This window comes from Balaenoptera ricei, chromosome 5 (genome assembly GCF_028023285.1).
Source record: "Balaenoptera ricei isolate mBalRic1 chromosome 5, mBalRic1.hap2, whole genome shotgun sequence".
Taxonomy (NCBI): Eukaryota; Metazoa; Chordata; class Mammalia; order Artiodactyla; family Balaenopteridae; genus Balaenoptera; species Balaenoptera ricei.
The window spans coordinates 9,471,754-9,497,916 of NC_082643.1; the positions used below are offsets into that span (position 1 = coordinate 9,471,754).

Here is a 26,163-nt window from a genome sequence, read left to right on the forward strand (position 1 = left end):
AAAGGACCTACAAAAACAAACCCAAGACAATTAAGAAATTGGTCAGAGGAACATACATATTGATAATTACCTTAAACGTGAATGGATTAAATGCTCCAACCAAAAGACACAGGCTCGCTGAATGGATACAAAAACAAGACCCATATATATGCTGTCTACAAGAGACCCACTTCAGACCTAGGGACACATACAGACTGAAAGTGAGGGGGTGGAAAAAGATATTCCATGAAAATGGAAATCAAAAGAAAGCTGGAGTAGCAATACCCATATCAGATAAAATAAACTTTAGAATAAAGAATGTTACAAGAGACAAGGAAGGACACTACATAATGATCAAGGGATCAATCCAAGAAGAAGAAATAACAATTATAAATATATATGCACCCAACATAGGAGCAACTCAATACATAAGGCAACTGCTAACAGCTATAAAAGAGGAAATTGACAGTAACACAATAATAGTGGGGGACTTCAACACCTCACTTACACCAATGGACAGATCATCCAGACAGAAAATTAATAAGGAAACACAAGCTTTAAATGACACAACAGACCAGATACATTTAATTGATATTTATAAGACACTGCATCCAAAAACAGCAGGTTACACTTTCTTCTCAAGTGCACACGGAACATTCTCTGGGATAGATCACATCTTGGGTCACACATCAAGCCTCAGTAAATTTAAGAAAATTGAAATCATATCAAGCATCTTTTCTGACCACAACGCTATGAGATTAGAAATGAATTACAGGGAAAAAAACGTAAAAACACAAACAAATGGAGGCTAAACAATACATTACTAAATAATCAAGAGATCACTGAAGAAATCAAAGAAGAAATAAAAAAAATACCTAGAGACAAATGACAACAAAAACACGATGATCCAAAACGTATGGGATGCAGCAAAAGCAGTTCTAAGAGGGAATTTTATAGCTATACAAGCCTACCTAAAGAAACAAGAAAAATCTCAAGTAAACAATCTAACCTTACACCTAAAGGAACTAGAGGCAGAAGAACAAACAAAACCCAAAGTTAGCAAAAGGAAAGAAATCATAAAGATCAGAGCGGAAATAAATGAAATAGAAACAAAGAAAACAATAGCAAAGATCAATAAAACTAAAAGCTGGTTCTTTGAGAAGATAAACAAAATTGATAAACCTTTAGCCAGACTCATCAAGAAAAAGAGGGAGATCGTGGATAGATCTACAGACTGTCATACAGAGTGAAGTAAGTCAGAAAGAGAAAAACAAATATCGTATATTAACGCATATACGTGGAACCTAGAAAAATGGTACAGATGAACCTGTTTGCAGGGCAGAAACTGAGACACAGATGTAGAGAACAAACGTTGGACACCAAGGGGGGACACCCTTGGACATCAAGGGTGGAAAGTGGCAGGGGGTGGTGGTGGTGGGATGAATTGGGAGATTGGGATGACGTATACACTAATATGTATAAAATGGGTAACTAATAAGAACCTGCTGCATAAAAAAATAAATAAAATTCAAAAATTCAAAAAAAGAAAAAGAGAGAGAGGACTCAAATGAATAAAATTAGAAATGAAAAGGAAGAAGTTACAACAGATACTGCAGAAATACAAAGCATCATAAGAGACCACTACAAGCAACTCTATGCCAATAAAATGGACAACCTGGAAGAAATGGACAAATTCTTAGAAAAGTATAACCTTCCAAGACTGAACCAGGAAGAAATAGAAAATATGAACAGACCAATCACAAGTGATGAAATTGAAACTGTGATTAAAAATCTTCCAACAAACAAAAGTCCAGGACCAGATGGCTTCACAGGTGAAGACTACCAAACATTTAGAGAAGAGCTAACACCTGTCCTTCTCAAACTCTTCCAAAAAACTGCAGAGGAAGGAACACTCCCAAACTCATTCTACGAGGCCACCATCACCCTGATACCAAAACCAGACAAGATACGACAAAAAAAGAAAATTATAGAACAATATCACTGATGAATATAGATGCAAAAATCCTCAGCAAAATACTAACAAACAGAATCCAACAACACATTACAAGGATCATATACCATGATCAAGTGGGATTTATTCCAGGGATGCAAGGATTCTTCAATATACACAAATCAATCAATGTAATACACCATATTAACAAATTGAAGAAGAAAAACCATATGATCATCTCAATAGATGCAGAAAAAGCTTTTGACAAAATTCAACACCCCATTTATGATAAAAACTCTCCAGAAAGTAGGCATAGAGGGAACTTTCCTCAACATAATAAAGGCCATAAGTGACAAACCCACAGCAAGCAACATTCTCAATGGAGAAAAACTGAAAGCATTTCCTCTAAGATCAGGAACAAGACAAGGATGTCCACTTTCGCCACTATTATTCAACATAGTTTTGGAAGTTCTAGCCACAGTGATCAGAAGAAAAAGAAATAAAAGGAATCCAAACTGGAAAAGAAAAAGTAAAACTGTCACTGTTTGCAGATGACATGATATTATACATAGAGAATCCTAAATATGTCACCAGAAAACTACTAGAGCTAATCAATGAATTTGGTAAAGTTACAGGATACAAAATTAATGCACAGAAATCTCTTGCATTCCTATACACTAACAACAAAAGATCAGAAAGAGAAATTAAGGAAACAATCCCATTCAGCACTGCAACAAAAAGAATAAAATACCTAGGAATAAGCCTATCTAAGGAGGTAAAAGACCTGTACTCAGAAAATTATAACACACTGATGAAAGAAATCAAAGATGATGCCAACAGATGGAGATAGACCATGTTCTTGGATTGGAAGAATCAATATTGTGAAAATGACTATACTACCCAAAGCAATTTCCAGATTCAATGCAATCCCTATCAAATTACCAGTGGCATTTTTTACAGAACTAGAACAAAATGTCTTAAAATTTGTATGGAGACACAAAACACCCTGAATAGCCAAAGCAACCTTGAGGGAAAGAAACAGAGCTGGAGGAATCAGGCTTGCAGACTTCAGACTATACTAAAAAGCTACAGTAATCAAGACAATATGGTACTGGCACAAAAACAGAAATATAGATCAATGGAACAGGATAGAAAGCCCAGAGACAAACCCACACACCTATGGTCAACTAATCTATGGCAAAGGAGGCAAGGATGTACAATGGAGAAAAGACAGTGTCTTCAGTAAGTGATGCTGGGAAAACTGAACAGCTACATGTAAAAGAATGAAATTAGAACACTCCCTAACACCATACAAAAAAATAAACTCAAAATGGATTAAAGACCTAAATGTAAGACCAGACACTATAAAACTCTTAGAGGAAAACATAGGAAGAACACTCTTGGACATAAATCACAGCAAGATCTTTTTTGAGCCACCTCCTAGAGTAATGGAAATAAAAACAAAAATAAACAAATGGGACCTAATGAAACTTAAAGCTTTTGCACAGCAAAGGAAACTATAAACAAGATGAAAGACAGCCCTCAGAATGGTAGAAAATATTTGCAAACGAATCAATGGACAAAGGATTAATCGCCAGAATATATAAGCAGCTTATGCAGCTCAATATCAAAAAAAACAAACAACCCAATCCAAAAATGGGCAGAAGACCTAAATAGACATTTCTCCAAAGAAGACATACAGATGGCCAAGAGGCACATGAAAAACTGCTCAACATTACTAATTATTAGAGAAATGCAAATCAAAACTACAATGAGGTATCACCTCACACTGGTTAGAATGGGCATCTTCAGAAAATCTCCAAACAACAAATGCTGGAGAGGATGTGGAGAAAAGGGAACCCTCTTGCACTGTTGGTGGGAATGTAAATTGATACAGCCACTATGGGGAACAGTACAGAGGTTCCTTAAAAAACTAAAAACAGAACTACCATATGACACAGCAATCCCACTACTGGGCATATACTCTGAGAAGACCATAATTCAAAAAGACACATGCACCCCAACGTTCACTGCAGCACTATTTACAACAGCCAGGTCATGGAAGCAACCTAAATGCCCATCGACAGACGAATGGATAAAGAAGATGTGGTACATATATACAATGGAATATTACTCAGCCATAAAAAGGAATGAAATTGGGTCATTTGTAGAGACATGGATGGATCTAGAGACTCATACAGAGTGAAGTAAGTCAGAAAGAGAAAAACAAATATCGTATATTAACGCATATATGTGGAATCTAGAAAAATGGTACAGATGAACCAGTTTGCAAGGCAGAAACAGAGACACAGATGTAGAGAAGAAACGTAGGGACACCAAGGGGGGAAAGTGGCAGGGGGTGGTGGTGGTGGGATGAATTGGGAGATTGGGATTGACATACATACACTAATATGTATAAAATAACATTTCAAAAAAAAAATCAAGTAAGATACCACTATATATTCTCCAGAATGACTAAGTTTAAAAAGATGGAAGTCTTGAAACAGGAAAACCTAATTAAAGCAAAGAAAAAAAATCAAAAAAGCTATTCCTTCTGGAATGGTAGGAATGGCGTTCAAGTGGGGAAGGGCATCCGGGAACTTTCTGAGCTGTTGGAGGTGTTCTACAAATAATTAAACTCTAATAAACTGCATGCTCAAGTATTTAGAGGTAAAGTGTATGGATATATGCAATTTACATTAAAATACATAAAAAAATAAGATGGAATGAAAGATGGATCAAGGATGGACAAATAGATCCATATGTAATAAAGTACATGGAGTAAAATTATATAATTTTATATTATTATTATATATTAATATATATAATTTTGTAATATTGTTATATATATTAATATATAGAAGTATATAATATTATTGTATAGAATTATATATTATTATAAAAATTATAATTCTATAATCTGGTTGGTAAGTATATGTTTGTCCATTGTAAAGTTCTCTCTACTTTCTTAATATTTTCATATTAAGTGTTGGGAGAAATATGTAAGTCAGAAATCGATGTAGTTTTAATCACATTGAAAACACATCTAATATACCTGATCTTGTTTTCTAAAAACATATTCCCTGCTAAAAGGAACCAGGGCTCCTTGGAGAAATGGCTCATTCCAGGTCCATGACAGGAAAGGTAAAATATAAGCTCAAGATTAATGAATACATATTAAAAGTACACAGGAGCCAGTCTGAAAAGTCTCCACTGGCCAATGTGGGACATTTTTAAGCAAAGAATAGATTTCAAAAAGGCTTATAATTCATTGAATTATAACGGAACCCGTGAGTCCATGATGATAGTAAAAAGAAGACTGGGGTGGTATGAACAGGACACTCTTCTTTACAGAAAAATGCCAGTTAATACAGGAGGAATGCTAGACTCAGAAAATTACTATTTTGCATCTTAAGCAAATTAATTGATTCAGACAAGGATCATCAATGTATGCTTACAACATTACTATGTGAGAGGTGTTGGGGAACAGGATATTCACTTGGTATCAAAGTTTACTTATCAGTTACTCACGGAGAAAGGTAATTTTACAATGGAGAGATCTGGCAGGACCCCAGCTCAACCAAATGATCACACTTAGCATCACCAAATAATGAAATAAGTAGATGTATGCTTGCTGATGTTATGCGATAGGGAGCACACAACAAAAAGGTTACCCTCAATCTATGAGAAGAAACAATCAGCTAGATCTAGACTGTGGAACATTCCACAACAAGGGTTGGCAAACTTCTTCTGCACAGGCCCAGACAGTAAATATTTTAGGCTTTGCATGTTGTAAAGTCTCTGTTGCAACTATGCAACTTTCTGTTGAATGAATGGGTGTGGCCGTGTTACAACACAACTTTATTTACAAAAACAGGTGGTGAGTCTTAACCATAGAGCTGCAGTTTGCCCACCTTTGTTCTGTCCCCTGACAACTGTCCAAGAGTCTTCAAAAAAATGCCAATATCATGAAAGAAAAAAAAAAGAAAAAGGCAGGATGACTATTCTAGATTAAAGGGATCTGATGCTATTACGACAATAAAACAATGTTTGATCCTTGATCAGGTGCTGGACTTTAAAGACATTTGGGGTACAAATGAAGCAATTTGAATAAGGACTAAAAATCATACACTACTTATTGTGTATCAATGTTACAATTTCTGCAGTGTGATAATGGGATCGAGACAATGCCATTGTTTTTATTAGATATATGCTGAAAACATGATGCCTGAAAAACAGTTTCAAAAAGGAGAGGTAAATATGTGGCAAAATGTTAAAGCAAAGTAAGCTATCTGCTAATCTGTGTCCAACAATAAAATGAGTATGTAGGAGAAAAACAAACCACAACAGTTCACTGAAAAGAAAACCGATGTCTCTATATATACTACTATGTATAAAATAGATAACTAATGAGAACCTACTATAGAGCACAGGGAACTCTACTCAATGCTCTGCGGTGACCTAAATGGGAAGGAAATCCAAAAAAGAGGGGATATATGTATACGTATAGCCGATTCACTTTGCTGTACAGCAGAAACTAACACAACATTGTAAAGCAACTATACTCCAATAAAAAAGAATTAAAAAAAAAAAGATGTCTCAAAGGGCAACACATAACAGAGACTTTCTTGAAAACTGTAACTACTTTTTGAAACTTTAAGGAATATAGTTACATTTTATTGTACCAAGAATCACTTCAAAAGTTTCCAAACATAGAAAGTAAGATAGATTTTGCCAAGGATGTTAAGATGCCAATACCAAACGGGTTGTCTTGTCTCCATTTCCTGATCTTGAAAAAATAATGATCCACAGGCAGCTGTTAATTTTGGCTAAGGCCTAATCAATACACATGATGCTATGCTTGTATCTGCCCTGTCAAAGCCTATAATGAATGTTCAGTCAAAATATTTTTATGTTAGTCTTAGCATTTTATGAGAGCACCCCTCTACATTTTCCCCAAATATCCCAAACTCCGCAAGGCCCAAACTAAACTCATCCTCTTCCCAGCCCTCAAGTAAGCTCCTTTTTTTTTTTTTTAAACTTCTCGCCCTGAAGAAGGCAGGAAACATCCACCTGATTTGATCTGGAAGGCATTCCTCCATTTCCTTGCCAGGTACCAAGTCCCGAGGCTTTTATCTATATACTTTCCTCCCTTACCTATCACTGCAGTTAGGCCCCTCCCAGTTCTCATCTGGACTACAGCTTCCTTATGAGTCTCCGCCTTTGTAATCCACTCTCTCTGTTGATAGGGGTGATATGACCTTACTCCCTGATGAAAACTGTTCAATGGCTTTCCACTTCCTATAGTCTATAATCCAAACTCTTTGGCGTTGCGTAAATTGCACCGGACTATTTCTGCATGTCCTTCTCCTGCCACTTCCCAAGACACACTCTACTCTAAGACCAATATTTTTGCAAGTCTATAAACACGCATGCTCTCTCCTCCACTCCTTCCCTTTGTACATGCCGTTCCCTCTGCAGCACACCCTCTTACAATACAAGTTCTATCTTGGCTGCTCGGTATATATATAACTTCCCTAAGACTTCAACACAAGCATAGCACTAATCACCTGCCTTTCCTTAGTTTTTTTCATATTATAAAACAGAGAAGATTATGACAGCTCATTTATGCACCAAATTCCATCAATATGCTAATGATTCTTAAATGTGCACCTTTGTCCAGACCTCTCTCTCGAGCTCCAAACCTATATCCAATCTTGATCTTCAGTTAACATCTCCATTTGGAAGATCGTGAGGCTAATGCACACCTTGCAGAGCACACAGGAGGGCTGGGGTTCAAACCATCAGGTACATGGTCTCCAACCAGCTTGGTCCCCAGACCAGGAACCTGAGGGTCATCTTTGACACTTCCTTTTCCTTTACCTCTCACCTCCACCACCCAGTTCTAGTTGATTAATAAAGATCCCAAGTAAGCCTACCTCTGCTCGCCTCTACCTGTTCCAGCCTTCCACACATTAGTGCTCTGACAACTGCAACTGCTTCCTGATTGGCTTCCTACTTTCATTTTTGCTCTCTCCTGACTTTATTCACTACATCTGAGCCAGATCTATATTTTCTAAACAGAAATTTTGTTACAGTTTTCCTTATTTAAAGTTTATCAATGGTTTCTCATTTTGTTTTGGCAAAACGCCCCAATTCTGAATAGCCTAAAAAGCCCTTTTCCAGCCGCACTGGAGGTGCTCTCTGCTGCTCTCACTGGGCTTCGGCCTCCTCCCAGTGGCCTCTGTTCAGCTGTCTGCCTCAGGCCCTTGTTACATGTTTGGAAATTCTCTACCCCTCCCACTCCTTCCTCACCTATTCTCCCTCATCTTTGGTCTCAAAAGAAATGCAACCTCCTTTACGAGTTCTTTCCCAGATGCACCAGTTTAAATCAGGTACCACTGTTACATGCTGCCAGCGCATTCTATTCTCCTTCCTAGCAATTTATACAATTTGCAACTAAATATCTGAGTGTTAGCCTCTGCTCCTCGCTGGCTTGAAAACTCCTCGTACCAAGTTTAATATCTGAGTGCTTAGCTCTAGTTCAATGCCTGTCATATGATAGACAATTAGTATTTTGAAGCAATAAGTAAATATTGCAGGCTAAAATAATATAGGTTAAATGCATGGTAAGACAAAGAGAAGAAATAATCAAAACAGATATGACTCAGTATGAAACAACCAAAAGGACTAACATTGGAAGGTGCACAAAATTCAGAATATGTCAGCAAAGTCACTATGGGCCCAGATGAATTAGAACCACTTAGAGTAATTCATATATTTACATCCTTTCTAATCATGCCAATTTTCAAAACCCAAGATTAACTCTAAACTGAGACTTCGGCAGTCTAAATCTATGTTTCTAGCCTGAGCCTGTGATCTAAAGCAAATTACTTCCCTGTGCTTCCTTCTTAAGAACAGGTAACATTTCTGCTATGAAAATGAACTGTAATGATGAAATTTTAAACTTAAGGGGAAAATAGTTTGAAAAGTACACTATTATCATTCTGTAGTGTGAATGCAAAAGGGGAATTAAAAAAACCTCTGCCCAATATCAGAGCAACATTATGATAAAAAATAATGTAATACAGAATTTGTCTTACTGGTGATTCTGTTCTAAAATCTATTCACTAGACAATAGGCAGATTAATCTTAATATACACTTATGTCTGGTCCCATACTTCTTCACTCACAGACCTTCACTGCCAGTATTTTTAATACAGAATTAATTCATACAGCTTCTTAAGAAAAACACCAAGATTGCACGAGCTAAATGGAGAAGTATGTTGAATTGAAAGATACTCCACAAAAGAGGAAATGTAAATAATAGTAAGCCTGTATACAGAAATATGTGGAATTTCGTTAGCAATATATCACAAAGTATGAAATTTAGAACAGGGTCTTATTTTTAGTCCTTTTGGCTCATAGACAAGGATCAAATACCTACTGTTGATAAGGATGTATGCAATTGGCACTCTCATATTTTCCACTGACTGTGTAAATTTTTATAACTCTAGTAAAAATTTAACTTAGCAATAGGTTTTAAGGGCCATAAAAATATTTATACCTTTGAACTGGTAAATCCACTTATAGCGATCTATCCTGAGGAAATAATTCTAGCTAAGAAAGAAACCTTATGCTGAAAAATGTTTAACCACTCAGTATTTATAATATTGAATCACTGAAAACCTGAGGTACAATAATGAGGAATGATCATCATTGTTATTACGAAGCTTGTACTAACATAGAAAATGCTAATAATAATATATTAAGGGAAAATAGGAGAAAATAAAATTGTTTATATAATACGAGTATATCTTTCAAATACATCCACATACGTGTAGGCAAAGAGGCAATAATATTATACATCAAAATTCTAATTGTGATTATATTAATAGAGGTAGAAAGGAAGGAGCTGAATTTTTGCTGTTTTCCTTTACTGTCTTCTTTTCAATGTCATTTGACCTTTATAATAAAGTTAACAACAGCAACAAAATCTTCAATGGCTCCCCACTGTCGGTTTAATAAGGTTTAAATTTATGAGTACAAATCTCCTATTCAAGGTCCTTCTCAGTTCACCTCCGCTTTCTCTTGAATCTTATCTTAGACTTCTTACTCCTTACACTGTATCCAACCCTTAACAAGTCCCCTTCCAGTGGGCCCAGTGGTGGTGTTCATTCCAAGTTTACTTAGTTGAATAGACAAATCTTTTCTCTTTTGGAACCTTTCCTGACCCACTCCCTGCTGGAGAGAGATATATTTTAGTTAAAGCAATTTGGTACTTTTAAGAGAAATTCTATTTCCATAAAAAGACTGTTTATAAAAGCAGTAACCTATTTAATTTGGAAATAGGCATCAGGTAAAGTCAATCGGGACACTGTACCAGTAATTTTTTTTCTTTTGTAGACATAGAGTAATTGACTTTATTTTCTGCATACCATATGTCTCAAAATAGGAAGTACAGTTGCTTCAATAAATGAATTTAAAGGAGTCAAGTTATATACCACATCTAGAATTTTGTTCTCTTATTTAAAATTTATTCCATTAACATGTCAGATACGAAAATAAACATAAACATTCTCTCAATATTGGTTTTCAATAAAATTAGTAGGTAAAGCTAATGGTTTAGGATTATAAGAATTAAGGCAGTATTTAGTGATGGCTTTAAGAATCTTCTTTAGCATTTATAAAGCTATTTAATGCCTATAAATTCTAGGTATGAGAGGCCTTAACAAACAAGTACATTTTACAGCTGCATATGATAGTGTGAAACAATAAACAAACATTTATCACACTGGGGAAAAAGTCCAAACTTTATGGCCTGATATGAAACTTAACCTGTAATATTCCATAGCGATAGCCATATTATTGGTAAGGCATTGGATTCCTAGGACACCCCCCTAAAGCCTATTTACCTTATTATACTGAGAGTTTGGTAGGATAGCCTGAGGAAATCTGATATCCCAAAACCTTAGTTGACATATAAAATGGTGTTCAGAATGGCTGATGAGAATAAGAAGTCCTGTGCAATCGGCTGCCTTTACAAACAAGACATGTGTAATGTTGGTAACTGAGAAGAGCTGCTGTCATCACAGAGAAAACACAGTCACTACAAAAACAGTTCAGAGCTTTTGCACTTAAGAAAGACTCTGAGTTATGGGTTAAGAAGTAAAAGAAGACAAAAGATAACATCACTAGCCCCTGCAGGCTCACTCCATGTCCCGGGCAGTATAACAATTACTTAATTATCTTTAATTCTCACAACTTCTCTGCAAAGGAGACAGCATAACACAATACACCACATAGGGCCACAGAAATGGGAGAGGCGCTATGAGGGTAAAGAGTTTGAGCTTTAGGATCAAATATATCTGGCACTTATTACCCATACAACCTTGAGAAAATTAACTAGCTTTTCTAAGCCTCCATTTTCTCATCTATAAAGAAAGAAGGATGATGCAGACGCAGACAATGGACTTGAGGACACAGGGAGGGGGAAGGGTAAGCTGGGACGAAGTGAGAGAGTGGCATGGACATATATACACTACCAAATGTAAAATAGATAGCTAGTGGGAAGCAGCCGCATAGCACAGGGAGATCAGCTCGGTGCTTTGTGACCACCTAGAGGGGTGGGATAGGGAGGGTGGGAGGGAGGGAGATGCAAGAGGGAAGAGATATGGGGACATATGTATATGTATAGCTGATTCACTTTGTTATAAAGCAGAAACTAGCACACCATTGTAAAGCAATTATACTCCAATAAAGATGTTTAAAAAAAAAAAAAAAAAGAAAGAAGGAAAATTAAGGTATTGGTAAAGTTTCTTCCAGGCATATCATAGGGTTGTATTTCCTGTTTCCACTGTGGCTGGGTGAGGCAATAGGATTACTTCTGGCTAACGAGTTATGACCAGAAGTGATGAAGTTACTTCTGAGCCAGGGCATTTAATTGCCAATGCAAGATCCTACAGAGCTCTTTCTTTTTCCTCTGGCCCTGTAACTGGCCACATTTGAGACGGGTTGCTCTGTCAGAACGGGTCCTCAAGAAACCATCGTAAGCAGAGCCCCCTTGTCAATCTAAATTGGACGGGTAGCATGAGCAAGAAATAAATGTAGCTTTAAGCCACAAAGATTCGGGGATTGCTTTATCATAAGTGTAACCAAGGCAATATGAACTGATAAAGGTCATTTCTCTCCTAAGAGTTATGAGGATTTAATAAACTAATGTTAGAAATATTTTTCAAAGTCTCTAGCAAACAGTACTCAATAGACATCTATGATTACTATTATGTTATTATCTTTTATAAATCAGAATACTGAGATTGCAAAATATTCCATAATGTGCCTCAGGACACACTGCTATTAAGAGACAGAGTTGCTTCTGTAACACTGGAAAGTCAAAGATCTGTTCACTAAAGTCACCCTTCTTTAGTCATCTAACCCGGCCAAAAACACCCCTAATCTTCTAATAGTTATTAGCTTTTTGTTCATATATGTGTTGTTTTTTGTTGCTGTTCTAAAACCCTCTCTCTGTTGCACAAAAATTAATTTCCTTTTATTCTCTGATTTTTTTCTGTGTGTTTGCTGTTTATTTTGTTTAATAAATTTTGTCACACAGCATGGCAATCTTTATGCAAGATTTAACAATCACACCCCCCTACAATTTGGCTGCAGCCTATCTTTCAGAATTTATCTTCTACTTCTACCCATGCTACTCTGGTCTATAAACGCTGATCAAAATATGAAAATGCTCATTTTCTCCTTCTAGTCTTTGCTTATTATGCCATTCTAACTGAAATTCTTCCTCTGTCCAGTTTCCGATTCTTCTTTTTAAAAATTTGACTTAAACTCTATTTCTTCCACAAAGCCAACTCTAATCACAATTTACTAGCACAGATGGTCCATTCTGCTCATTTGAAACATAATTTCATGTGATTTTATAAGACAGCTGTGTACTGCAGGGGTATAAACCATGGAAACTGCAGTTCCCAGAATCCCTTGCCAGTAGAGTTCTGGTTAATTTCTTCCTATGACGAATTCTTATGAGATCTGAAGGCAGAGGAGGAAACAACATGCTGTGAGGATTTTTACTGCCTCATGGAACTGACTGAAAGCAAACAGGTCAGACACTAATTACATTTTTACATTTTGAGGGAGTTTACTGTAAACCCCCTTTACAGGACAGCAAACAAATCAACAAACCACCGCCACTACCATGAAAAAACGTCAGCCCACGCTAAAGAAGTCTTTGCTGTTCAAGAGGTAAAACAATCCCTGAGACACCAAACTTCCATGAATAGGAGGCAAGCTGTAGTTTAAAGAAGACATACTCGCTATACACACTTCAAGGGGAATAATGACAAAGAGGCAATTCTAAAAGGTGACGGCAGCTGTCAGAGAAAAAGGACAATGGAGTTCCTCACAGAAAGTGCCTCCACTGCTTCTGTGCACGTGTATGTGTGTGTACTAGAGTGTGAATGGGATTGTTTAGTGTCCCATTTGTATATGGGGTGGATGTGTGTGGAGGGAGGGACAATTTGTCTCTTAATTTCATAGATTCTCAGAACAAGAGGAACCACTTCTAGACCTGATGGAGCATTGACAGGTCTCCCAGATATTTTGGAGATTGAGTTGGTTGTAATGACTGGTTGGTTCTTTGGATTTTTATCCTGGCAGAAGGACTGGGTGTATTTTCTGCAGGGTAAGAGAAAAAATATATCTGGCAAACAGAAGGGCAGGCTGCGGCAGCAACAATATATGTACTCGTCAATTCCTAGTTCATCGTCCTCTTCCTGGGCACACTGGAAAACTACATTTCCAGACTCCCACAAAGGTTACTGAGTCCTAGAATGTGAGTAGAAGGGACAAGAGTTGCTTCTGTGCTAAGGCGGTTAAGTACCTATGAACTTTGCACACACTTTTTTTCTTTTTCATTCCTGATATTAGAAGCCACATTTTTAGATGACATAGTTGAAAGATGGAAGCAGCTTGCCATCTGAATCACTGCTTGGAGGCTTGCTACCTACGAATCCCATCCCACCCCACCTGCATCAGACTGTGACAGCAGTGAGAAATAAACTTTATGAATGAAGCCAATAATATCATGGGGCTAATTGTCACAAAAGTTGACATTAATAATCGTGATTAGACTGGTCATAATTATTGAACAGGACAAACCAGGGGAAACTGGAACAAAAAGGTCAGTGAGAACTTTAGGGTTAGTGAGAAATCATGGCAACCAGGCTAAGATTTGGTTGTTTGCAAAATAGGACAGTGAACCCAAAGGTGGATCTGAGATCAGAAAATCAGTCTAGCACATGTGATGTCTTAATTTTGTTGCTTGTATGTATGTCTGGGCTCCAGTTCCTTCCGGTAAGAGGCAGTGGCTTTTCAACTTTGCATCCCTAGCACCTGGTACAGGACAGATGGGATAAAATGTCCAAACTGAGCATAAGCTTCAGGGTGTTTATCAAAGCAGGGCAGATATACAAGAGGAGATGATTTTGGCTGGGGAAAGTCAGGGATCAGGTTTCTATACCCAGTCTTAGGAAGCTGGGTACTCAGGACCAGTGGGTCCAGGTCAGCTATGCCCTGTGTGCCACAGCAGTGCTAGTCTAGAGGTACTTCACAGAGGTCCTTGCATTCCTTGGCCTGGGGTCACTTCAGCTTATAGCATCTGGAAAGAGGCTAAATACAGAGGTTAAATGAGCCAAGTTATTAGATTAAGAGATTAGGCAGGTATACCCAGAAATACCATCATATTTGCATTATTATTTAAAATAACTATTTAACCCTGTATTATTTTTTACTCGATAGTATAAATATATGTTATAAAATATCACAGAACATAGGAAAACATTATCCAAATAACTGAATCTACATGTCATTAATTCTAGAGAGATTCCAGGAATTCTTCAAATAGATTAGTGGTGATTTAGGAAACTAAAGAAAGAATATGCTTGTAAAAAATAAAAGATTTAGTCATAGATATAACTGTAGTAATAAATGAACAAAGTTATTCACTTTTACAATTTTTATGCTTCTTAACACTGAAGAGACAGCTTTGCAAAGTGATTTCCCAAGATAATGAAAGAGGCAAAAAAGAAAGAGAATTTTATCACCCAGCACGTATAGGGGAGATGGAAAAATACGGAACATTTTCTATCTAGTGAAGTAAACATACATTCATATATACAAACATATGGGGGCAGAGAAAGCAGATGGGAAATTATTACAAGAAAAGCTCTAAAGAGACAAATCAGGAAAAGAAACACATAAAACCCAGAATCTTAAATTCCAGAAATAATTATGTATTAATGGTTATTGAACCCTTTCCAAAGGAAAAACGTACTAAATTTTACTAGATTTTTACAAGAGCAAATTCTCTTTAACCTCCCCCCCAAACACACACACACTGACACTCACTGCTTTCATATAAAATAAGAGAAAAAATTGATTGATTTATTTGTTCTTTCTCAAGTATTTCTTGAGCATTCACTATGTGCCTGGCATTGTGAAAGTATTACCAAAAAAAAAAAAAAAAAAGGAAGGAAGAAAATGACATGATTCTAAAAGAGCTCTCTAATGTAATAAAGACACTCAACACATCAGAAGAGGCTGTCAATAAACAGAGCAAATACACTTAAAAGGACTGGTTATCGAATTTCAGTATCACATCCCATGGAAAACGTATTAAAATATATGTCTATGGAGGAAAAGGTGACAGACATTAGGAAAAAAAAAATCTACCTATTGAATAATAGATATAGAGAAAATAGGAAATAGTAGCAGAGATCGATGAAACGGGAAACAGCTACAGTAGAGAATCTGTAAAACTAAAAGCTGCAAAGACTAATAGACAAATTTCTAGCAAGCCTAATCAAAAGCAAAAAAGAAAATGTCCCAAAATATTAAAAATGAAAAAAGACTATAACTACAGATAAAATATTGATTTTTAAAATAAGAGGAAACATTAAAATATTTTATGCTGATTAATTAAAATAGACAATTTCCTAGAAAATATAACATCAAAAAACTAAAAATAGAACTACTGTATGATCCAGGAATTCCACTCCTGGGTATATACCCAAAGAAAATAAAAACACTAATTTGAAAAGGTACATGCACCCCAATGTTCATAGCAGCATTATTTACAATAGCCAAGACATGGAAACAACCTAAGAGTCCATCAATAGATGAATGGATAAAGATGTGTGCACGCACGCGCACACACACACATATATTTATGTATCGATAATGGAATACTATTCAGCCTTAAAAAAGAACGAAATTCTGCCATTTGTAACAACATGGATGGACCTAGAGTGTATTATGCTTAGTGAAGTAAGTCACACAGAGAAGGACAAATACTCTGTTACGACTTACTTGTGGAATCTAAAAAATAAACCAAATGAATTAACAAAACAGAAACAGACTTATAGATATGGAGAACAAACCAGTGGTTACCAGTAGGGAGAGGGAAGGGGTGAGGGGAAAGCTATGGGTAGGGGATTAAGAGGTACAAACTACTATGTATAAAATAAACATGCTACAAGGACATACTGTACAGCACAGGGAATATAGCCAATATTTTATAATAACTTTAAATGGAGTATAATCTATAAAAATATCAAATCACTATGCTGTACACCTGAAAGTAATATAATATTGTAAATCAACTATACTTCAATAAAAAACTAATAATTCAGAATAAATAAAAAATATGAGGGACTTCCCTGGTGGCGCAGTGCTTAAGAATCCGCCTGCCAATGCAGGGGACACGGGTTCAATCCCTGGTCCGGGAAGATCCCACAGGCCGTGGTGCAACTAAGCCTGTGCGCTACAACTACTGAGCCTGCACTCTAGAGCCCGCGAGCCACAACTACTGAGCCTGCATGCCACAACTACTGAAGCCCGCATGCCCTAGAGCCTTGGTGCCGCAACTACTGAGCCCACATGCCACAACTACTGAAGCCCACATGCTCTAGGGCCCGTGTGCTGCAACTACTGAGCCTGTGCGCTGCAACTACTGAAGCCCGTGCACCTAGAACCCATGCTCCATGACAAAAGTTCCGCAATGAGAAGGCCACGCACCACAAGGAAGAGTAGCCCCTACTCGCTGCAACTAGAGAAAGCCTGCGTGCAGCAACAAAGACACAACACAGCCAAAAAAAATAAAATAAAATAAAAAATAAATAAATTAAAAACATGAATAGGACTATAGGCACAAAATAAACTGAACCAGTAGTTAAAAATCAACTTGCCAAAACAAATTTAAAAAACAAAACAAAATTTAAAACAAATAAATCAATAAACCTCACTAAACCTAGACACATTCTGCCAAATATTGCAGGAACTGATAATCCTCCTCTTAAACTGTTTCAGATTACAAAAGGCTCTCCTCAGTTCATTTTATTAAGATAGCGCAACCTTTATACCAAAAGTAGACAAAACAAAAAAATTTATTAACCTAGATGCAAAAATACTAAACAAAATATCAGCTATCCAAAACTTTCAAGGTGTTTAAAAATAGGTATCAGGGCCAGGTTCAGAACTGGTTTATTCCAGTGATGCACTGTTGGTCTAAGGTTAGAAAATCTATGAATATGACTCTCCACAAAAAAGAAAATGGGAGAAAAACCATGCAATTATCTTAACAGATGCAAAGGAATATTTGCTAAAGTTTAACATTCACTCAAAATAAAAATTCTTAGCAAAATATAAATTTATAAAGCATACCTACCAAAGACCTAAAGTAAACACCATAAACCTAATGAGTGTATGTGTGAAGAAAAAAATGCATGAAAACATACTGACACTAACTACTTTTATATGAAACAAAAAAACAAGAAGCAAATATTTATGTGTTCATTTTCAAGATTTTATTGGAGGTCTGCTATGTGCTTGGCATTTTGAAAGAATTGCCCGCCCCCTCCCAAAAAAAAGGAAAGAAAGAAAGAAGACAAATGCAATTATAATATGTAAAAGCAAAATGTAGAAAACGTCCCTTAAAATCAGGAAGCAACTCAAGAAGGCATGCTATCATCATTTCTATTTAACCTTATACTGGGAGTCCTGGAACATAGCACAAGAAAAAAGATATTAAATGATAAAAGGCTTGTAAAGGAATAAACGATGCGCATTATTTCCACATGATATGACTCGCCAAAGGAAGTCAAACAGAATTGCTCACGAAATATTATGAGAATTTGGCAAGGTTTTCAGATATAAAGTCAACAGTAAAAATCAGTTTCAACATTGAACATCAGCAACAAAGTTTGAAGACATAGTAAGTACTCCATTTATAATATCTACAAAATGGAGATCTAGGAGAAAATTATAATTTTTTAAAAATCAAAAGACATTAAAGAGGACCTGAGTAAATGGAAAGTTACATGATGGTCATGGATAAAATACCAATGCTCATGAAATTAATCTATCAATTCAATTTAAATTCTAAATAAAATTTCTCATGAAACTTGATAATATTCAACTGCAAAAGCAAAGGACCAAGAATGGCCAAGATAATTTTCAAGAAGAAAAACAAAGTTGAAGAAACTTATTCTACCAGATATCACTAATTAAGACACTGTGGTAATGACATAAGATAAACACACAGAAAAAGCAACAAATAGTACAGTCCAGAAAGAGACATAAAAACATTTGATATATAATGGAAATGCTATTTCAAAAAGTGGGGGAAAGACGAACTATTGAACAAATATGCTGAGTTGATTGATTTTCACATATAAAATGAGATTCCTACTTTATGCTTTACATAAAATTCAATTTCGAATGGATTAAGACCTATATATATATATACAAAGCAAACTTTAAAACTTTTAGAAAATAATAAAAAAGATTTTCTAAGTGACCTCAAAGTAGGTGAGGATTTCTTAAACAAGATGTAAAAAAGCACAAACACTAAAGACTGATGAATCCAACTTCACTGAAATAAAAAACTTTCAAACATTAAAAGACACTGTATTCTATATATATATATATATTAAAAAAACACCCAGAAAATTGGGTGAAAGTATTTGGAATACATATAGCTGACAAGAGCTAGCAAACTCTTAAAAATCATTAAGAAAAAAGCAAACAACCCAATAGCAAAATTTGCAACAGTAGGAGAAAGCAGTATACAGAGTAATAAACACAGATATGACCAAAGTTTAAGAAACATATGAAAACAAACACATGCACTACACGCTGCCCGCGTGGTAGACTACATTATAGGGAAGGTACAAATTAACTCAGAAATCTCAGTGGCGTAACAAAACAGGTTTGTTTTTCAGTCATGACACAGATCCAATGCCAGCTGACAGGCGGCTCTGCGGACCCATGCTCCACTGTCCAGTTAATGTACTGTAAGAAAGGGCTGGAAAAGTTTTGAATCTCTACCTCTGAAATGACAGTTGTCGCTTCTGCTCACAGCCTACTGGCCAAAAGTAGTTGACTGGCCTCACCTACCTGCAATGGGGCTGGGAAACGTTGGAGAAACACTTGGATATTCAGTGAAAAATAAATGTCTCTGTGATGACTATAGAAATCTAAACTAAGGCAATAGCAAGATGCTTCCCACACTCATTAGACTAGGGGAAACAACCATGAGAACTCTGATATTACCAACGATTTGTGAGGATGTGAAAAACGGAAACAGTCACACACAGCTGTTGAACATGTAAATTAGCACATTTTAAGAGCATTTGTAATACCTAGACAAAGAGGTACCTACTTACGACCCTACTCTACAGGTGCATAAAAGGTGTCATGTGAAAATTATTCACTTAAAGTTGGTTTGTAATAGCAAAATATTGGAAATCAACTGAATATTGGAGACAACTTAAATATTAGAAAAACCCAGAATACCTAAACTGTATTTTATTCTTACTGAAAGTGAATATTGATAGAGCATACTGAACAGGAAAAACAGTTGCAGAAGGTGATATACTGTACACTTTATTAATATAAAGTTGTAAAACCTGCAAAATTATCATATATATTGTGTGTAGATACAGGTACGTGGTTAGCCTATAATAATGTGCATAAATTATAAACAATTTCAAAATGGGGAGGCGAGATGGTATGTTAGGGTACACTAGTCATAAAACAATTCATATCTGTTAATTCTACTATAGGTAATAAAACCTAAGAAAATAATACTGTTTAACAGTCAGAAGTTATTCTTTGTTAACACTTACCTAGTAAGGCTTTTTATATTAATGATAATTAGAAGCAGTTCTATATTTTCAAAATAGTTAAATATGGATGACAACATATGAAACGTTACGATTATTAGAAAATATATACATTAAGTAGTTAGTATAGTGACTGGAACTTGATCAATAGTAGCTACCATCATCATCATCACTGTTACTGCTACTACTATTATTTACTTTTATTAAAGGAATAAGCACGCAAACTAGGCCGATGCATGGAAACAAAAGTGAAACAACGTTAACTGGAAAAAGTGGAACACTAATTAGAATGTTTTATACATTAATTAAAGCACCATAAACTATATTCACATCCATTAACAATGATTTTAAAATAACTTAGAATTTTAGTAAAATTTAATGCTTATTAAATGACTATTAATTTGCATAATGAAAATAAAATTATACTGTCACTAAATTTTCTCAAAACCCTACATTAGTTTAAATTTCTAGTTCACTTTGCTAATAGGCATAGGCATTTTTAAAACCATTTAAGAAAATACAACTGTGACAACTAGTTTCATTATTGAAGAAAATCTCCTTCATAAATGATGCATGGTCCCTGAAATCATTAACTTCTGAAAAGAAAAATAATTTAACAGTTGCTTCTACTACATAACTGCTTACTTGATAACTGCATTATTTTTATCACACATTTTTTAGTTAATATGGCTTGGTTTACTAAAGGAAACATCTATAAAAGCAGTAGGAGAATACAATGACTAAACCTATTATGTGCTTGTAATTTTAATTTTTATCAGTACAGTTTTAACCATTGAGAAAAGGCAGGAAGGAAAGAGATTATCTTTTATTTTATACTTTCACTCCAGCACTGAATGAATCTGATATTCATTTTTATACAATGGCCCGAACTTGAGGTTTTTTTTTTTTTTTAACGAGGTCAACGAGAACACAGCAAATTCAGTGGGAAGTCTAGGTCATACCCCAAGGGGAGAGAGAAGAAAGAGTTTTCTTCCCTTAGTTCCTGGATCTTCTTCAGGGTTTATACTGTGACCAATGAATATGGGTTGTGAGGCTTATTTAGAGCCATTTGCACTTGTGTTAGGTAGAAAAAGACCTTGTCTCCTCTCCTCTAATCATTATTATACTAAGTTACAAGGAGCTGTGCCTATGTTCTACACCTCTTTAAAAATCTATTTGATGTTCCCTTCTGTATCATCTATTCCATTTATTTGTTTGCATATGTAGTCTACCCAGTTATTGGGCATGAAATGGTTATATGAGCATGCCCTTGAGCTAGCAGGGCTGGTGATCATTGCTCATCCAGGAAGTGTCATGGCACTGTGTAATGGAGGTATCATTTTTTTTTCCAGCTTGGACTCAGATCAAGAAGAGGCTTTCCTATATAAGGGACAGAAATACAATTCTCCCCATTGCCTAAGAGCAGAGGAAACAGCTAGCAGAGGGAACACAGATGGGGACAGATGGCTTAGACTAGAGAGACATCTCCAGAGCCAGTGGACAAATGCCATTTCTGGATTACCATTTTACATCTCTAGCCATACAGGGATCAGAAATGCTTAGCTGTTCAAGACACATACAGCTGTAACTAGAGATGTCTGAGAAAGATAGCAATGGAGGCCAAATGAAGTAACATTAGTACCAAGGATACACATCATTCTCACAGCTCACTAAGTCATTCTGGAAAGGACACACCAATCACATTTTGTTTGTTTGTTTTATACCAACTATATTTGAAAGTGTTTTCAGCTTCAGTTTTCAAAGATCAACTGGCGGAAAAAAGATCTTAAGATACAATCTCGGTGAAAGAGTTAGTGCCTTATAATCTCTTGCAACTCACATGCTCTGCCTCATTTCTGGGGATTTGAAATAAGAAGGATTTTAATCACCTCTAAACTAAGCAGAGCTAAGCAAAGATTAGTTTGCTCATGTAAATTTAAACTTGCTCATGCAAAACCACAGAGAAGCTAAAGTTACAAACTACGGATTAACCAGTGAAGCAATTTCTCTATTGAGTTAGCTTGGTCATGAACCATACAGTGAGACTGATAGAGGATAATCAATACACATTAATTATTCTCTATATGCCTGAAATATTCCAAATGGGATTAATTTCATAATAGTAATAGAATCCCTTCAAACAATTTTTATGACAGGTTTCAAGATTATCTTTCATTTATGAAGTGATTCATCTAAGGTCTCTTCACCTAAAAGTAGGTATATTCCAATATAAATGGAGTTAATGAGCAAATGTTACCTAAAAATGTTCCTCAAATCCTATATTTTTAAATGCATTTACTTGGTGAGTATATTTTTGACACTGAATTTTTATTAATTCACAGTAAACAAAATTTCTACTATACATTTGAATTAGTTTTCTGTAAGCTTGTATACACAAATATTTCAGTGAAGAAGATACAGAAGATAGTTTGAATCTGGAAAGGAATGCATAGTAGTTAAAAAATTTTTCCAAAAAACAAAAATTAAGGTGGAGTAAGTTTTATAAAAAAAGATGTTTGTATTTCCTTTAAAAATAAACTGTAGTCTCTTACACTAAGTATCAAGTAATGACTCATTACTTCACTTGATTTAACTTTAAAAAGAAAGCCGCAATTATTTTTATAATAACCTGCAAATAAAACCAGAGATAAGAGTCCTTTAAAATTTTGCCTACAATGGACACAAGAAAGTTTGGAGGACATTTTGTCTTAGAACTGGAAAAAAATGTAGCTATATAAATATCATAGTGGCCAGTTAGGAATATTATATACACCTAGTAAACAGGAGAAGTTCTACTCAAAAGATTTAAGATTTGGAAAGGGGCTCTAAAATTAATGCAATCACTCTTCTGGTTGGACAAATGATCAAATAAATTCTCACGATATATTTTAGGTTAATGGAGTTTTTCTTTTCACTAGCAAAACAACTATGTGCATTTTGGAATTCTCTTAATAAAGAAAACAAAATTTTACACGTTAGACCCTTCATTCTGTCATATGTATGAGAGTTCTTATTTTTCTTGTTAAAATTTGCTTACATACTTTCCACTGACCACATGTTATTTTTATAATTATGAAAAAATCAATAAAGTGATTTCTATTTTGCAAAAGAAAAATTACAGTTGCACATTTTATTTTACCCCCAGAAGTAACCTTCCATTATAATTCAGTGTTCTCTATATTATAGGGAATACAATGGAAACAATTCTGATTGAGCAGAAGTAAAACTGTCTACTAAAAAATATCACTAAGAGTTTTGTAGTATCCCATCTTACATTTAAGTCTTTGATCCATTTTGAGCTTATTTTTGTGTATGGTGTTAGAGAATGTTCTGATTTTCTTCTTTTACATGTGGCTGTCCTATTTTCCCAGCACCACTTACTGAAGAGACTATCTTTTCTCCATTGTATATGCTTGCCTCCTTTGTCATAGATTAATTGACCATAGGTGTGTGGTTTTATTTCTGGGCTTTCTATCCTGCTCCATTGATCTATAAGTCTGTCTTTAGGCCAGTACCATACTGTTTTGATTGCTGTAGCTTTATAGCATAGTCTGGAGTTAGGGAGCCTGATTCCTCCAGCTCCATTTTTCTTTCTCAAGATTGCTTTGGCTATTTGAGGTCTTTTGTGTTTCCATATAAATTATAAGACTGGATACTATAAAACTCTTAGAGGAAAACACAGGCATAATACTCTTTGACATAAATCGCAGCAATACCTTTTTGCACCAACCTCCTAATGAACATAAAAACAAAAATAAACAAATGGGACCTAACGAATCTTCAAAGTTTTTGCACAGCAAAGGAAACCATAAACAAAACAAAAAGACAACCCTCAGAATGGGAGAAAATATTTGCAAATGAAGCAACCAACAAGGGATTAATCTCCAGAATATACAAACAGCTCATGCAGCTCAATACTAAAAAAAAACAACCCAATCAAAAAATGGGCAGAAAACCTAAACAGACATTTCTACAAAGAAGACATACAGATGGCCAAAAAGCACATGAAGAGGCTCAACACTGCTAATTATTAGAGAAATGTAAAACAAAACTACAATGAGATATCACCTCACACCAGTCAGAATGGCCATCATTAAAAAGTCTACAAACAATAAATGCTGGAGAGGGTGTGGAGAAAAGGGAACCCTCCTACACTGTTGGTGGGAATGTAAATTGGTACAGCCACTATGGAGAACAGTATGGAGGTTCCTTAAAAAACTAAAAATATAGCTAACATATGATCCAGCAATCCCACTCCTGGGCATATATCTGGAGAAAACCATAATTCAAAAACATATAAGCACCCCACTGTTCACTGCAGCACTATTTACTACAGCCAAGACATGGAAGCAACTTAAATGTCCATCAACAGAGGAGTGGATAAAAAAGATGTGGCACATATATACAATGAACTATTACTTAGCCGTAAAAAAGAATGAAATAAGGCCATTTACAGGAACATGGATAGACCTAGAGATTATCATACTAAGTGAAGTAAGTCAGACAGAGAAGGACAAATATCATATATCACTTATATGTGGCATCTAAAAAATGATACAAATGAACGTATTTACAAAATAGAAACAGACTCACAGACATAGAAAACAAACTTATGGTTACCAAAGGGGAAAGGGAGTGGGGTGGGAGGGATAAATTAGGAGGTTGGGGTTAATATATACACACTACTATATATAAAACAGGTAATCAACAAGGACCTACTGTATAGCACAGGGAACTCTATACTCTGTAATAACCTATATGGGAAAAGAATCTGAAAAAGAATAGATATATGTATATGTATAACTGAATCACTTTGCTGTACAGCTGAAACTAACAAAACATTGTAAATCAACTATACTCCAATATAAAATTTTTAAAAAGTTAGTGGGTAAAAAAAAGAAAAATAAAAACATAAAAAATATCACTATCTGTTAAATAATAAAGAGTGTCCTGAGCATTTTTGGATGAATATAACCTTGGATTAAATATGCTAAAAAGAAGTATATTTAAGACCACTAGGTCCAAAAAAAAAGAGGGGTGTGGTGCTGAGGGAAATGCAAGCCACAGAGCATGGAAACCCAAGAAGATAAAGAGTCTTTCTACACGTTTCACACAATAGCCTAAAGAGCAGACATAACCTACCTTGGTTTTTGGAGATGGCTTTTGTGTGTCTCTTTCGAAGTCTTTTGTTAGAAGGATGTTCTTATAATTGGCCTCCTATAAAAGAAGTATAAAAGAAACATTAGAGGCCGAAGAACACTACCCTAACCAGAAATTACAATGTAGTGAAAAGCATTTCTGGATTGAGTTGTTCACATCAGAAGCTAGTGAGATTGTAGTGAGGAGTCAAAACGTTTCCTTTCTTCTTTGTCACATACATCAGTGAAGTAACATAAGACAGTGATGGAGTAGGTATGGGACCTACAGGACATATATATTCAGAGATGATTATTAAAAATCTCATCTACGCTATCACGTCATTTACATATCCACAGACAACTCACCCCTTCTTTGGAGAATTGAATAGTAATTCTCCAAGATATCAACACCAAACTTGAAGTTTCCAACTTTCCCCAAGTATTTTACAAATGGGTTCTGATTCTGTAAATGTTTTATCATAAACAAATTCCTTCACATTGTTCATAATCCATATCAAATAATGACAGCTGCGTATCAATATCCTGAGAAAAAATATCTGAGTATCTGTTTACAAAATTATTAAGCTTCTAAGTCCTTGGTTCACGCCAAAACAGTACATGCAAAAATAAGAGCAGAGATTACAAGGCAGCAGCTTACTTGCGGTTGGATAGATTTACTATTTATTTCTACGTGGTAAATAAAAACAACAATCTTGTTGTTTTTTACAAAATAATGTAGAGCCTCACTTCTGAATAGCCATTAACTTGAGTCAATTTTCCATAGATGATTCTATCTCCAAATTAAGACAGAACAAAAATACATAAGAGGAAGATTATAGTCAACAATAAAGCTAAGGAGAAAATAAGTCAGATTTCTTTTACCTGCTCCATAACCTTCACC

At 35.4% G+C, this 26,163-nt stretch overlaps 2 protein-coding genes across 5 annotated transcripts in view; one reads left to right on the forward strand and one right to left on the reverse strand.

The window, feature by feature from the left end:
* Nucleotides 1-26,163, forward strand: part of HERC3 (HECT and RLD domain containing E3 ubiquitin protein ligase 3) — a 513,145-nt gene that overhangs the window by 338,377 nt on the left and 148,605 nt on the right. The window lies entirely within an intron of this gene.
* The window catches only part of FAM13A (family with sequence similarity 13 member A), a 340,455-nt gene that overhangs the window by 160,608 nt on the left and 153,684 nt on the right, over nucleotides 1-26,163 (reverse strand). For all 4 annotated transcript variants that reach the window (XR_009503212.1, XR_009503211.1, XM_059922406.1 and 1 more), the window contains exon 6: nucleotides 25,267-25,341. Coding sequence is in view for 2 of the 4 variants with exons in the window: in XM_059922406.1 (XP_059778389.1) it covers nucleotides 25,267-25,341 (75 nt within the window). In the remaining 2 variants the exon portion in view is untranslated. The remainder of the gene's footprint in view (nucleotides 1-25,266; nucleotides 25,342-26,163) is intronic.